Raw genomic sequence first — 16,242 nt, 5'->3', positions numbered from 1 at the left:
CCTGAGAAACCAGAGTGCAAGGTCCATTTCGTCTGTGATAGCGTAGTATAATGCATCGAATTGTGCAGCAGAACTTAACAAAAACTCATCTCTGGACCAAAAGGGATGAATGACTTGCAAGGTCCTTTGCTTGTCATTTTTATTTTGTTTAAAATTTCCCAGGAATTGATTGGTGTATATTACAAAAAATTAAAAGTGAAAAATCAGTGCAAAAAATTAACTTCTGTTTTCAGGGTCAAAATCGGGGTTACTAGGGAAGGATGAGAGGACAGAAAAAAAGGCAATAGAGAAAGTAGGAAGAATATTCCTCACCCAGAAGGAGAGATGGTGACTCAGTAACCTGGGCGGCCCATGTTACTGAGTCGCTATCTCTCCTACTGGAGAAAGCAACTGGGTCCAGGGAGTTCTGGCCCTTCTTTTATGAGTACTTGAACACACGTGTATACATGTGCATGCGTATCTTCCACTACATTGCCTCACTCTGACAGTCTTGCATTTACACTTAGACTAAACCGTAATTAACATAAATAATGTAATGGATTGGATTTTCTTAACTTAATCCATATTTTCATGTACCTGAGAGGTCCAAAATTAATTTGTGGCGGGGCGTGGGGAGAAAGAAGAGAAGAAATCAGTGGAATCCAAACAGCTTTTGTAAAACCTGAGACTTTTTCCAGTAAAAACCAAAACCAAAGGGCCTCGATGACTTGATAACCAGAATAGGGATGGGGAGAAAAGTCCTGCCTTTACTACTCTTAAAACAAGGAGGGCCACTGAAGTTCATGAAAAGACTCACACAGGCCCAGGAAGAAGAACTAGAAGATCTAACTTTATACATTGCATGTGAAAACTTTAGCATTTGGTTCCTGTAAACTTTACCTTGGTACTGCCACAGAATCTTCTCTAGTCGTGATCCCGAGCTGTCCATCACTACCTGCGCCCCAGGCAAAGAGCTGGCCGTGCTCACTGAGTGCCACACTGTGAGACTCCCCGCAGGCAACATGGACTATGTGCTGATCTGCCAATGCTCCAATTTGCTCTGAGGAAGACAAGAAACCCCCTAAGCAACAGGGCAGCTCTCATATTTCTGCATGGACATTACAGCCCTGTACATACACCACATATCCTCGGGTATAAAGAAGACATGTGTTTGTACAGGACCTAGCACAATGAAATCCCAGGCTTGGTTGGGAAGCCCACTACGCACAAGTTGAATACAAATGATGATACAAAAACTGAATTACCCCTCTGTTTATGGTGATTACCTGCCCCCCATCGCCCATGGTATCGGATCACCTCACAACCGTTAATGTATTTCTCCTGCACTGTTTCACAGTCATGTTGCATCTGTGACCAACACCCACATGGCAGCAGAGAGATGCAAAGTTTCCGAAGAGCTCAGTAACTAGCAGCTTCTGCTGTGGCATGTGTCACCCAATTTTCAGGGGATCTCAGTACTCAACGTGCTGGGCTCTCTTGAAAGTCTGGCCAAAACTGTGTCTGCTGAGATTTTTGAAAGTCTAGCCTGATGTAGTGTTGTAGTGTGCGAGTAATGTGCATCAAAGCAAGTGTAATTAAGGTACAGGTGCAGGGCATGTTGCAGCTAAGTATTTAGGGAGCTAATAAAGCGAGTTAGTCATGAACTGGACTGTCCCTGCCTGAGGCTAGGTCTACACTGTGGGGGAGGAGGTGTTGACCAAAGATACGCAACTTCAGCTAAGATTTACCTGGCTGTGAGGATGGCGGTGAGTCGACGGCAGAGTGATCGGGGATCGATTTTATCACATCTACACTAGATGTGATAAATCGATCCCCAATAGATCAATCACTACCCACCGATCTGGCGGGTAGTGTAGACGTACCCATCGACTGTCTCACTCAGCTCTCTTGTGAGGAATCAGTGAGTGACCTAGCAGGCCCCTCCAAAACTCCTCACTCCTTCCTTCCCTACTTCACACATCTTCCTAACGTTAGCTCCACTGCTCACCTCTCTTCCCTATTCATCTCCTGGGACAGTACCCAGCTTACCAAAGCTGAGCTGCTATAATATCACATAGTACCAAGACTGAACCAGGCAGAAATCAATCAGCCCAATTAAATTACTACAAATTATAACACTCTCTCATGTCTGCATTAAACAGTGAGTACATCAAGAGATTTTACAGAGGAGTAAAAGTCAGTCACCCTGCCATAAGAATATTGTCTGCAATTAATTTTTCACTACTAAGTCACTCTATGTATCTGAAATAGCTTTAATGTTATTGTAGCATCAGCGATCAAGGCACTTTCATTACAAGGGTGTTTTTTTAAGTGCTTACTTAACTAAATGAAAATTTCTGTCTTGCAATAAGCTGGCACATGTTTGGTAGCAAAACTTTCCCACCAAATCAAAATGATTTTTAATTAGACAAAAATTAAATACAGATGGAGGTTTCAGACTGGACCAAAAAAGCTTTGCTCTGTCACATGCAAGCAAAGGATTCATTTTCATAAGAAAACCAGGTTGCCTACAGCAGGAGAGGGAAGGGAGGGGAGATTACATTCTATGAAAATAGTGATCGGTGCTTAGCAACTTAGTTTCTGTAACTTTTTCTACCTAATTTAAGATTTTCACCTTCTCTCATAACAGTAAGGGTGGACACACGTAGCTCAGGACTCAGTTGTCAAGAGCAGCCATGTAAGTTACACACACGAGTCCAAGGTTGGGGCAGTTCCGTGCCCAACTGCAGCACTCTGTGGCCTGTTCTGTGCTATTTGCCTTCCAAGGGGAGCAGTGGGGGCAAAAGACATATCTGGCTTCAAGACTAAGCTTGATACGTTTATGGAGGGGATGGTATAATGGGACAGCCTAATTTGGGTAATTAATTCGTCTTTGACTACTAGCGGTAAATATGTCCAATGGCCTGTGATGGGATGTTAGATGGGCTGGGATCTGAGTTACGACAGAGAATTCTTTCCTGGGTGTCTGGCTGGTGAGTCTTGCCCACATGCTCAGGGTTTAGCTGATCACCATATTTGTGGTCAGGAAGGAACTTTCCTCCAGGGCAGATTGGCAGAAGCCCTGGGGTTTTTTTCCCTTCCTCTGCAGCATGGGGCACGGGTCATTTGCTGGAAGATTCTATGCACCTTGAAGTCTTTAAACCATGATTTGAGGACTTCCATGGCTCAGACACAGGTTTGTTACAGGAGTGGGTGAGATTCTGTGGCCTGCATTGTGCAGATCAGACTACAGTATCATAATGGTCCCTTCTGACCTTAAAGTCTATGATTCTATGATTTAGGTGGCCTGTTTTTACAGGCAGGCTCCAAGCACCTAGCTGCTGCCTGGGGGTACCATGGATGGTAAGACTAGGTCATTCATGAGCACACAGTGATACACGGAAAGACTGATTTTGGTTCTAGTTCTACCAGTCTCTTCCTTTTAGTGGCCAGACAATTAAAAGAGGATGTTAGATCATCTTTCGGCTCAAAAGGTAGCGTTCCTGCTTTAGGGTCTGAAAGTCCCCAATTAAAATCCCCAGCTGGAAAGGAATCTTCACAAGAAAACAGAGTGAAGAAATGTCAAATAAAAACATTCCTTGCGTTCATGAGGAACTGGCTTTTGTTACCTTCTTCACTATAAATTGCAGCCCACCTCTCATGTTACCTTAATTGGGCTTGCTGTGATGCACTTACCCATCTGCTATTACAGGCTGTGCAAGGTTTATTCAATATACTCATCACAAACCCACAGTTTCAGCCTTTCCCCAGTCTGTTCTCTGCACATAATGCTCTGCTCATAGCCAAGAGCTCCAAAGGCACAGCCCATATGCTCTGTACAGGGCCGACTCCAGGCACCAGCAGAGGACGCAGGTGCCTGGGGCAGCCAATAGAAAGGGGTGGCACTCTGTCCGGTATTGGGGTGGCACATCCAGGTCTTCGGCAGCGGGTCCTTCACGACATCTCTTCTTCTTCGGCGGCACTTCGGCGGGAGCTCAATCCTTTTGTGCTTTTCTCCTGCCACTTGGGGTGGCAAAAAAGCTGGAGTTGGCCCTGGCGCTGTATTAGCTACATCCTCTTCTGATTGGAACCGAAGTTTAAGCCACACACACAGTGCTACTACATGCAATGCACTATGCTATAGAATCTACCGCTTCCCCCTTAAACAGTACAAAGTGTTACAGGCAACTGGCAAATACTTCCCTAACTCATCCTCCATCACCCCCTCACAGAGTGTAGAGGACAGACAGTTTAAATGTCTGATGCACGTTTACAGGTTCCCATAGGCAATGGCAATCGATACTTGGACGTCAGTAACAGGCATTACTGGACTGAAAATACGTAGCGGAGAAGGGTGTGGCTAGTGCTTTTTATCCCCACTATCTTGTTTTTACCATATTTGCTGGAGATTCATAGGCCAAGCTGAGATAGTTTAATACACCCAGGAACTCACAAAGGAAAATGGTGTGAATCCTTAGATAATGGGAAAGTGTTTAAATATCAAACCAATTACGTTAAAGAGTCAACCTCATCTGACAGCTCTGTAACTCCAAACTGAAAGTGTTTATAGAAAACACACCCAGTCACAGCCCTTCATTTCAGAGAACAGCCGCGCCCCACTGCAGCATCTGTGTTCGGAGCCAGCGTGCCAGCTGGGAATCCCTGAGGGAGTTTTGAAATGTAGCTCTTCGGTCCACGGGACCACTTTCATCCCTAGCTCCCGCTCACCCACTTTTCCTAGGAGAAGGTAACAAAGTTTGATTTATTTTAGGGTCGTCCTCAGATTTTTCTGAATACAAATTGGACCCTGTACTTGGTGCAAGGTCTGTCCCAAGAGAGCTAGGGGTAAAGGTGGCTTGGCTTCCAGTGTACATTTAGAGCAGCCCCAAGTCTGCTTTGATTTATTCCTGGCAGTGGCCCCAATGGGCAATTTTAGCAACCGGCATGAAGAGATGCTGCAGCCATGCTCTCTGCGCAGGTGGAATTCCCAGCTGATAACATCCCCCAGCTTTACAGCTCCTTTGCATCAGCGGAGCAACACAGATGGGTTAGTATAATGGTGAAGAGGCCCACTGTCTTCAAGACAGTTTGACTTCGCCGTAGTCTAGCAGTAGTACCCAGTTCTGGTAATTGGGACCCCTACATTCTATTCTTGACTCTGCAGCCTTGGACAAAGGGAGCCTGCTCATTGGCTTCAATGGGAGCAGAGATAGGCCCAAAATGAATGGGAATGAAAATACCACCTTCAATCTCTGAGCCTTGGTTCCCTCTCCACCCGCCCCATCTATTAAACAGGGATAACATCTACTCCCCAAGGTCATGTGAAGCTTATTTGTAACACACTGCGAGATCCTTGGAAGCAAGGGCTTATTAGAAGTACAAAATTTTTAGTTTCTCATGTTGACCTGGCTGACATAGTTGATTTAATTTTTTTTTAAATATTTCATTTAGCTATTTTAATTAAAAACAATTTTAACAAAAACAAACCTGATATAAAAAAAATTGAATGTTTAACTAAATTCAAAAATTCACATGCTTGTTTTGTTAAAATATTATAGTTTGCTGTTGAAGAACAAAATCCATAAGGTCGTCATTTTAGTTAAATAAAACAATTTAAATGTCTGTCTGGTGATGTTCTCCTCCTAATACATCATGGCAAGAAAATCCTCCAAATATTAATGATTAACCTGTTGAATTGGAGATAGTTCCCCTCCCAATGACTTCATAAATATCTGCTTCAATTACCTTTGGTAAATGAAATAACCAATCAATCATTCATTTTCTGATATAGCTGTAAAACTAATCTGAAAAGTTTTCAAAATAAATCACTTAAAAATTTATAGTGAGTACCTTCTAAAAATGAAACCCACATCTATCTCTGAGTTGTGAAGAATATGTACTAAGGTTATAACAACCAACAAGAATGCACTTTGATGTAGAAATCCATGATTAAATCAAGTCTTCCTGACTAGTGATTTAAATCATGATTTAAAATAAATTTGATTTAAATCAAATCCACCTGATCAAAATAGGCTGCCCCAGGCAGCGCAGGTCCAGTCGCGGGAACAGCAGGCAACAGCTTGGTTTGCTGGTGCCTAGAGCCGCCCCTGACCCTGATTGTCTGCCTGCAAGATAAAACCACTGCACCATTAATCAGGCCTTCCTTTTCCAACACATTTCCTAGTCAGGTGGTGTTCCCTTTGCAGACACAAGAGGCTCCCTTTGGCATTTGCAAGACAGGTTTTCACCAGATGATTTATTATACATATAGTACGTATAGCACCATAAGCAAGCCTAGTACTGCACAGATATAGAACAAAGTTACCCCGAGATCATGCCATCTAAATGTAACAAATATTATGAATTGAGGCTGCACTGGCAAAATTCGGATCCGGAATTCTCCACTGATGGTGACAACTGGTGGAAGCTTCAGTACAGACAAGGTGCAGGCTTTTCCACCACAGGGGAGTGACCTCCCAGCTGAGACACCACACCTCCTCCAAGGCTTGGCAGTAGCAGCTTTACATTGTATATTAGGTGAAATGACCAGCTTACTGCCTGAGGGCGATGAGTACTGCTCATGGTATATCTGACAGCCAGTGGTACACAGGGCGGGTATGGTCCCATACAACGCCCACACCAAGAGAGTATTAAGGTTGCAACTCGAAGCACTCAAAAGGCAGGAAATGCCAAAGTCGGCCAGTGCAACTCATTTTGCCTCCTTGCACATAAGCATTATGACCATATTTAATTACACGATCAGACGTCATTCACTCCCCAGAGGTCCTGCAGAACTAACAGCACGTGACTGCACAGCAACACAATAAAAAATACACAATAAAAAAAAGGGGGTGGGGGTCAGGGACTCCAGCAAAACAAGGCTGGGAAGCAGAGGGTTAGGGTGTCTCCATAACACACACTAACTTTTAAATCAAATCCCATTTTCAAAGTACCCGGTGGGACGAGTCCCCATACATGTCACCCTCCCCCCAGCACGTTTTGGAGGATGCCACCTCCCCTCACCCATGCACATATGAAGTCACTCTATTTTAAGGCTGACAGCAACCACACATCTTGACTCAGCCAATTAGAAAAGTAACCTTTGCAGTGCAGAACACGGAGGTGGCTGTGCTGGTCTGACTCACAGCAGCGTGGATGAAGTCAACCACAGTGATTCAGGATCTGTGGATTTTGTTCCAGAAAGAGCTGGATAATTCAAATATCAAGATTTTTTATAGACAAGAAGAAAACCTTGTTCCCATCTCCTGGTCATCAAGGCAGTAAGCAGCAGAATCCCTAGCTGACAACAGAAAAAAACACCGCTCGGTTAAGCAACTAGGGTTGCCAGGTGTCCAGTTTTTGACTAAAAGTCCAGTCGGCGGCGCAGTGGGGCTAAGGAAGAGAGGCTCCCTGCCTGCCCTGGCTCCTCATGGCTCCCAGAAGCAGCCAGGATGTCCGGCTCCTAGGTGGAGGGGCAGTCAGGGAGGCTCCGCGTGCTGCCTCTGCCCTGAGCGGCGGCTCTGAAGCTCCCATTGGCCAGGAACTGCAGCTCCCAGATAGATACAGTATGAAAGCAGCTTGCTGTCTCTGGAACCATCTAGTTAAAAAAAAAAGGGGGGGGGATTCTTGCTGTAGTTCTTGTGAATATATTCAGGCTGTTTGGAGAAAACATCAAAATGCTGGACATTCTGCCATTGCCATGGGGCTAAAGTACAAATGAGTCATAAAAATATCCCAGCTAGAACACAGGCATCAATGCGGAGTTCAGGAAAACTCCAGTCTTCTCCTGTCAACATAGTAAAAACATTGTGAAGTTCAAGGCTAAGCAATTCAGTAATTTAATAGTGGTTGTTCAGTAGAAAAGCAGCAGCAAAGCATAAAGAAATATGCTCCCCAGCATCAGTGCAGGAGTAAGGCCAGGAAGCTGTAATGATATTACATTAAAGAAACAAACAGAATAATTTAGTTTTCTTTGTTTGCACAACATGCAAAGGGCATTCTAAGAAGAGTAGAGAGGAGTGTTTGTAAGCTTCCCTCCCCCCTTAGACAGGTGGTTTAAAGGGTAAGCCAAGAGATAAGACAGAGCAGCCTTTCACAGCTGCACTGTGCATTACCAAAAAGGAGGGAATGCCAGATCCTCTCAGATGCTGCTGCGAACCTTGAATTGGTCTGAGCTTTTCTGGTTTCCAAAAAGAGACCTTATTTAGAAGGGAGCGGCTGGAGTGAGCCAACTGATTATCTTGATGAGAAAAAGCGCTTTGTTCCTGGTTTGAGAGGAACTGAGGAACTGTAGAATGCGGGTTTACATCCGAGATTCCAGTTGTTGGAGTAATTACCAGGCCTCTGGGACATTTCATGTCTTGCCAGAAGAGAAACAGCAACAAGCAAGTGCCAGGTGGATTACAATTTTCCCCTAACTTGCTAGAATCTGTCCTATTGCTCCCTTAGCTAAGAGTTAAAACTCGCAGCACTATTTTCTTTATTGTCTCACTGGAAAAACAAAATGAACTTTAATAGGAGTTTATACACTTTGGGCGGGGGGGAACTAGGGTAAAGGGGACAAATGATACCAAAATTAAACAATCAATAAATTATGGGAGGGGCATGTCTTACACGAAGGTTGCTCAAGTAAAAGTGTGTTGTGATTGTGAATGATGACCTGCAGGTGTCCATACAGGGGTAAAGGGGTTGGACTGTTTTCTGAAGGGAGGTTATATTTCTTCTGCAACCACAGAAAAAGTTTTCTGACCACTTTAAGATACTTTTCCATCTGCAATCTCTGACTCTCAACAAGTTTAGTGGTCCCAAAAGGGTTTGTGCTGCTCTGCTCGGGTTTCCCCAGCCCAGAAAAGTCACGCAGGACAAGACCGTAAAATAGGAGCATCCTCTGATTTGACAACTGACTCCTAAAAGCAGGACCGCTGTGTTTCTGCTGCAGAGAGTGCAGAATGGAGAGTCTACAGGGGGACCGTGCATTATTCCCTGTGCACTGTGGAGTTCTATTTTGCAGTGCAGAGGAGACACCAGAGGGCTTGGAGGCAGGGCAGATACAAACCAGGAGAGCAGAGAGCAGATCTGCCACAGGCCTAAGGAAGTGCACTCCCGCAGCTCTGACTGTGCTGACATTTCCTGTGTCGGCAGGGGGAAGAATCTTCCACATTCCCTTTAGCTCCCTCCTGAAAAGCCTCTTCACTCAGGCTGCATGGGCGGGAGCACCAAGCCCAGCAGGTCACTGGTACTTAAACTGCCTTTTTTCCCTCTCTTTCCTGTTTCAGTTTGTCTTTCTGCAAACAAGAAAGGAAACTGACGGGGGAGAGGGGAGCACAGCTGCAAACCAACAACCCTCCCAATTGTGCCACTGCTGCCATCCTGCCAAGTGGCTCTCCAACTTACCCCATGCTCACCCAGTCCGTACAGTCACCAACCCCGCCTTCCCCCAGACACCGCTTTCCATCTGGGACCTGCTCCCTCCCAGGGTTGCTTCCAGTGAGTGCAACGACTCCCGTTCACGCTCCTCCCACAGTCTAAATGAAGCAGCCCTGGCACAGCTAACTCCTCATCCAGCTGCAAGAGGTTAAGCGGGGACCAAGCATCCGCACAGCCTTTCCATTCAAGATACACATCTGTTAGCAGAGTTCTGGTGCGAGCACTGAGATTTCCGGACACAGCTAACCGTGTATTGGAGTTTAGAATAAGTGCAGTTCAATTTGCAGAGTACAGGCCGTCAGGGACAAAGAAATCCAGGGGTTATGGATCATTCTGTGGATACTCCTACAACTCTCCAGAATCTTTTTTTTTTTTAAAGTAAAGCTTAATTACATGTCAAGCCCCCAGGCTGCGTCGATAGCCTACACAATGCAAACTGACGCACTGATGCCTTGTCGATCTGCAGCTCTACAGGCAATGGTGGTAAGGGAAGCACGGTTTTCTCTGCTTCCTGTTGCTAGAGGAAAGGTGCAAGCTTCCTTCTCCACCCTACCCTACCCCCCATCTTACAATTATAGGCTTCCTGGGACCTGGCCCAGTTGAAAGAGTGGATCCTTGTACAACGTGAGGACCAAGGATCCACAACGCCAAATGGAGCTGCTGGTACAATACCTCCAGGTACAAGGAAAAAAACCTGAATAAACAGAGCCTGTGTCTTTTAAATGGCTTAGCACACTTCTGGTGCGGCACGAATAATAACACAGCATACCGTATGTTGCGATGGTGCCCAAATGGTGTGGCCGTACTGAACGAACGAAAGAGGATTCAGGGACCAAAATCTCTCTCTTAGCATCAGGCAGATAGCAGAGGTGAAACTGACTGGCTCCATGCTGCGGGTATGATCAGTACTGATCTTTGGGTCAGCAAATATGTCCACTTGAAAGCAAACAACATGTGCAGAACATCCTGAGTGGAGCATGGGCTGACCGGGGCATCTCGACCCTGTTGAAGGCCATCACACAGGGGGCTGAAGTGAAGGATTGATAAGGGAGTGAATGTGGGTTAATGTTCAGTTGGCACCACTTTGCAGTCTCCTCCTAAAGTATTAATTAGGTAAAAATTAGTAGTCACACACCCACTGGGGATGCTTTTAAGACATGTGACTCCTTTGAGGAAAAAGAATATAAAAATCAAGCAAATTAAATTAGGGAATTTCTTAATTGACACTTAAAGAAGCAAAGCTGCTAGACAGAGTAGCCCAAACTATGCTCCGTGGGCTCGAGTAGGACTGTGAGCCAGAGGGGTCTCCAGGCAGCCAAGGCCTGGCCTCGAGGGAATCCGAGACAGACCACAGGGCTGAGGAGACCGGACCTGGAGAGAAGAAGTCGTCCATGGAAGTTGGTAACCACCTTCTCTGTTTGCCAAGCAGGAACTGTGTGAGGCTAGCACAGGCCTGTTTGTGTATGGTTGTGAAAGAGAGGCTCACTAAGAGGAATGTATCGCTCTTACTGTATAGTTCTTTAATGTCTAACATTGGAGTTATGTGCTTAATGTAACCCTCTACCGCTTGTGTAATTCCTTCGCGAATAAACTGCAGTCTATGCAAGTTAATTACTGGGGACCTTTCAGTAATCTGCTCCACTGGGAGCCATTGAAGATCCATTCGGGGTCATAGCCCCCTGGTGCCAACACCATACACCCAGCAAGAACCCTTGCCTCGTGCCCCTCAACCTGTTCTGACACTTCCAGGCAAAAGCAACTGCTGTTGAAGCGACATGCCCCTTTCGGCAGCCGCACGAGCTGTGGATCACGCTGGGCAGCCAAGGTGAGACTGGACTCTAAGGAACCCAGGCCAAAGGAGAAAGAGCTTCTACACCCATGGGTGACTCAGTCGAAATTTACAAATTAAGTCTTGGGGAGCACATTTACATCTACTCCAATAAAAAGTCATCATGTGAAGTTGGAGATGTGTCAGACATTAAACTGGTAACTCTCGGGGCGGGGGGGGGGGGGGAGAAGAGAAGAGCACAAAGGGGAGGAAATATACCCTGTCTTTGCAGAGGGTCCTTTCAATGGGGCTCTTCCACTTCTAACTGCTCTGCTCTGCCTATTCTGCACAAGTGGTCGAATCAGGGAGAAGGGAGTTAGCAGAAAAGCAGAAATCTCTACAAGTTCTACTCTGACAGCCTAGCCCCAGTGGGTCTGATACCCCAGACTGGAGGGAGGACCAGAGACCAGCCTGTCAGATTGGGATTTTACCTGCTGTTCCTGTATGATTTTTGTATTACAGCCACGTGCCTGCCTGAGGTGACAATACACCCCACCTCTTAACTAACCACTTTCTAAGCCCTATTGCATCTCCAGAGCTGCTCTCAGAGTGCGGGACACTCATCCAGGAGGAGCTACCTGAACACACAGACATCCTACCGTTTGATGTTTAAGGACATTGACAGAAGGAGGCGTTATAAAGTGACCATCTGATTGATAGATGCACAGATGTGGGGCAGGAGAACGCACTAGTCAGCTGGAATTAGGAAAGGAACAGAAAGTGGGACATTCAGAAGTGCTCAGCGCTGGCCTAACTCTGCTCGCATTGAAGTTGCTGGTGAAACTTCCATTGATTCAATGGGAGCAGAGTTAGGCTTTTGTGCAGCGCTGTTGAAAGTCCTACCCAGAATTTCGCTAAAGAGCAGACGTCACCAAGGGAAGGAACCATCTTGGACGTGACGACAGGATGGCACAATCCCAAAACGCTACTGGAGGCTTTTGATGCAGCAACTGCAAAAAGCTCCCACAGGGCGATAAGGAGGGGGAATGGGAATCTCCCCTTAGAGATGCAAACCGCTGGGGGCCTGATCCTACCCCACGAACGTCACCGAGTTTTTCCCCACTGGCTTCAGAAGGCTCAGGACCGCCAAACGTTTTCCCTTTTCTCTGAAACAGCAAAGCCGTGTGGTAGGGCAGCGTAAACCTTTCCATATTCCAGGTGGGGCTTGGCAGCTGCTCTTCCAGCCGAGGCTGCCCGGGAGACACAACAAATCTGTGTCTATCCTCTGGCCAGCTTGGGTTCAGCGGCCTCCTAGGGGACCCTACCCACTTCTGGGGGTAACCCAGCCAGCCCCAAACCCACTGGCATAGCTGGGATCACACACTATTTGCACTGCTTCAGCCACAGCCAGGTTGTGCCAATAAGCTAACAGGAGTTTGGGTACATATTGGGCCCCAAAGCCTAGATCAATGGAGAGTGCAGTAAAGTAACAGCACTGGCAGCCCTTTCCAGCAACGCTCAACAACTGGCCACCCGACTTCCCCCGCTGCTTTCCACCCTGCCCCCGACCACACACATGCAGGTGCTAAGATCGGAAGGGGACGCAATCCCTCTCCTGCCAGCAGTTTGGGACGCCAGCGAGTGTACCCATTCCGAAGCTCCCCTCACTTTGAGCAGGGGGTTGGGCATGATGACCTCCTGAGGTCCCTTCCAACCTGATATTCTATGAAAGCGAAGCCTTATTTATGGATTCACAGTTTGCTAACAGAGAGTAGGACAATAAGCCAGGTCATTCCAATGTCTAGCCATAAAAATCCGGGGGTGGGAGGGCAGCCGGAATACCCAGTTCCTATCGCCCCTACTCACCAGTTAAGCTTAGTAACTTGGGCCCTGACCTTGCAGGCAGGCCTCCTGCAGCCAATGGAGCAGCAGGCTGGGAGCCTTCAGGAGCTTTAAAACCACTCTCACCACTCAGACTCTTGTATGTGTACAAAGAAACTAGGAATCAGAGACGGGAAGATGCTTTCCTTTCTTTTCGAGTACTGCGCTCCTGAGCATCGCCAGCTACCTTTCACATAGTTAGCACTAAACCCTGGAGAGATGCGACCCAAAGCACTGCTTTGAACCATAGCATGAGCGACGCAATGACTTACAAATGACACTGAAATGCTCTCAGAAAGCATGTGGTTTGGGTAACGTTTTCAAAAGCAATTAAATATTTGAGATAATCAGCAGTAGGAGCAATGGCTCTGTGGTTATGCTGGAGAGGCGAACTTGGGATCAATCCAAGGGCTTCCTATCCCATCCTCCCAATCCCACACTGCAGCCTTGGCAAAATCTTTATGGGAAGCAGCATGATCTAGCGGACAGAGCACCATACTTGGATTCAGGACAGCGGGATTCTATTCTGAATGCAGACACTGGTATGACCTAGGGCAAATCACCTGACCTCTTTGTGTCTCCATTTTCCCTCCCACCTTTGTCTATTTTGTGAATTTAGACTGAAAACTCTGTACAGTCTGTTTCTTATTATGTCACCATATAGTACCTTTGCATAGAAGACCCAAGCAAGGTCAGGGTGCCATTATGTGCAACAGCAACACAACTAATCAATAAGATCTCTGGGAAGAAATATTTGTATCCAGCTGAATAAAAATGACCCAAGTGGGCACTAAGCCACACAAGTGTGTGATTTTTAAATTTTAGTCTCTGATTCTCGGTGGGATTTTCAAAAATGCTGCAGTCACAGAGTAGCACAAGTCCCACTGAAAGTCAGTGGGATTTGTGCTCCTAAGTGAGTTAGGCACTTCTGAAACCCCATCCTCCATAAATAACAAATTGAAAAATAAGTTGTAGGACCAAAGGAATTGCAATAGGACAAGGGAACTCAACCACTTCCAAGTCACCCGCCAACTTTTTTTTTTTTATTTGGGCCTCTCCCCCTTTACAAAATGAGTGTGGTTCTTTGTTTTCTGTTTTTATTTTATTTAATTTCTTTTTTGGGAATGTATCCGTGTTTATTACTACGGCAACAAAAACAGGTAAAAAATCAGTGGAAAAAGCAATTCATAATTTTTCTGGGTAACTATGGGGGTTTATTTTGGTGGCTGGAAAGACTGGGGGGAAAAGTATTCAGTAGATGAAAGCTTTGATGAATGGAATTCAATGTGGTTTGCTGCAGAACTAAAACCGAACTCAAAACACACCACCACCTCTGAGTTTAAGAAAACAATATACCTCTACTCCCCAAATAAAACTTTTCATTTCAATAAACAGTTTACTGTTGCAGACTTAGAACTATTAGCCTATAAATATTTACATTTAATAACTGGGCCACACCATCTGCAGTGCACACACAACTTCATCCTTTTCTCCTGTTTTTGTTTTTTTTTTAAACTTTTGAATACGTCCTTGTGTTCTGAAGCGTATTGTGATACAGATTTTTGTTGTCTTCCCGTTTTAGTGTGTCAGAGCTTTAAACCGTTATCTGCTAAAAAGTTCAAATAGCTCGGGTAGCAGCCACGGAGACACTGTGGATAGGCTGCTATTTATCTACCTCAATCAGAGCTAGCGTGAGTATGAATGTGTGAGCAGGGGAATCACACCTCTACCTCGCAGGGCAGAAATAGCCTTGACCTGGATTGGGGATGCCTGGGAGGGAAGTGTTGGTTTGGAGTTGTTCTTTTTTTAAACCGTTTAATATTCTGTTTTCAGTCAAAATCACAGCCAAGAACTCCAGCTCTTTGGACCACACTGGAGTGAGAAAGATATAAAGCAGCTCCAAGCAAACTGGGATGTTACTGTTAGAGAGATCAGTTTTATGAAGGTCTGTAACTCCTTCCAAAAAAATAAAGGTAAGGGGATTGACTCACCCTTGTGGGCACATGGGAGGGGAGGGGTTGAGAACCCACAATTTGTACACACAGGCTCTGCTGGCTAACACAGAATGGGGAGGCAAGTGTGTGTGTGTGTGTGTGTGTGTGTGTGTGTGTGTGTGTGTGTGTGTGTGTGTGTGTGTGTGTGTGTGTGTGTGTGTGTGTGTACCTTGTTCCAGAGGTGGAGGGACAGGGACAGACTGTGGCACAGATTCTTCTGAGAATCCTGTCAGATGGGGTCCCTACCCCACACAGGCATAGAAGGGGTTAATCATGCCCTGCCCCAGAAGGAGCAATGGAGGTGAGTCCTTGTGTGAAGCACAGCCAATCAGGGAAGAGTTGTAGGGAGCAACCAATCCGGGCCCAGCAGGCTCAGATAAAAGGGAGAGTAAAACCAGTTTCCCTCATGGAGCCCAGGGAATAAGGGCTGGGAGAACTAAGCACCTTGGACAGAGCAGCTGCTGGCAGGAACCAGGGAAGCAAGATGGAGCTCCTGGCTGGCTGCTGGGACTGAGCAGCTGAGTGCCCTGAGGTGAGGGTGAAGAAGGTGCTGGGGTCATGGGGAAGTGGCCCAGGGAAATAGAGCAGCCTTGACGGAGGGCACAGAAGAGCACAGGAGACGGCCCGGGTCCCCACTACTCGCCACTGGGGAAGTGGCTGGACTGTTGGACAGCGAAACACAGATGATGACCTAGCTGGAGTCGCAAAGAAGTCACTGCGCTTCTGGGAGCTGAGAGGAGCCATAGGCGGGAACAGAGACAGAGTGCTGGTGTGCAAACCACAGGTGTGAGCGTCGGCCTCGAGCTAATCCCCAACTCGATCAGGAGGAGGCACCAGTCTGGCGATGAAGCTGTACCCCGTGACACCCTGCTACAGGGTTCTCAGAAGACACCCTCTTGTTTCCCACCTGTCTAAAGAAACCCTGCTATCAGCAGCTGTGCTAAAAATAGGCTCACTCCCACTAACAGCAATGACCAAGCTTCCACTGATACAGGACCAGGAGCAGCCCCCAGGGTTGCTCCCAGCAAGACGTCAACCCCTACACTAATGAGACCTTTGATTCTGGGGAACACAGTGAAGTCTGAGAGGCAGGGGAGAGCCCTGTAACTAACAGCCCTCCCTTGCTACAACGCTAAGAGAAAGCAAGTCACATTTACACAAAGTAGGAAACTTCTGCCCCAGATCGTCTATGCC

At 46.5% G+C, this 16,242-nt stretch overlaps 1 protein-coding gene across 2 annotated transcripts in view; it reads right to left on the bottom strand.

The window, feature by feature from the left end:
• Positions 1–16,242, bottom strand: part of HERC3 (HECT and RLD domain containing E3 ubiquitin protein ligase 3) — a 101,519-nt gene that overhangs the window by 66,922 nt on the left and 18,355 nt on the right. For both annotated transcript variants that reach the window (XM_039540447.1, XM_039540448.1), the window contains exon 3: positions 880–1,039. In XM_039540447.1, the coding sequence (XP_039396381.1) occupies positions 880–1,039 (160 nt within the window). The remainder of the gene's footprint in view (positions 1–879; positions 1,040–16,242) is intronic.

This window comes from Mauremys reevesii, linkage group 5, assembly GCF_016161935.1.
Source record: "Mauremys reevesii isolate NIE-2019 linkage group 5, ASM1616193v1, whole genome shotgun sequence".
Lineage (NCBI taxonomy): Eukaryota > Metazoa > Chordata > Testudines > Geoemydidae > Mauremys > Mauremys reevesii.
Note: the sequence above shows the minus strand (reverse complement) of the source record. Positions and strands in the feature narration are given on the sequence as shown.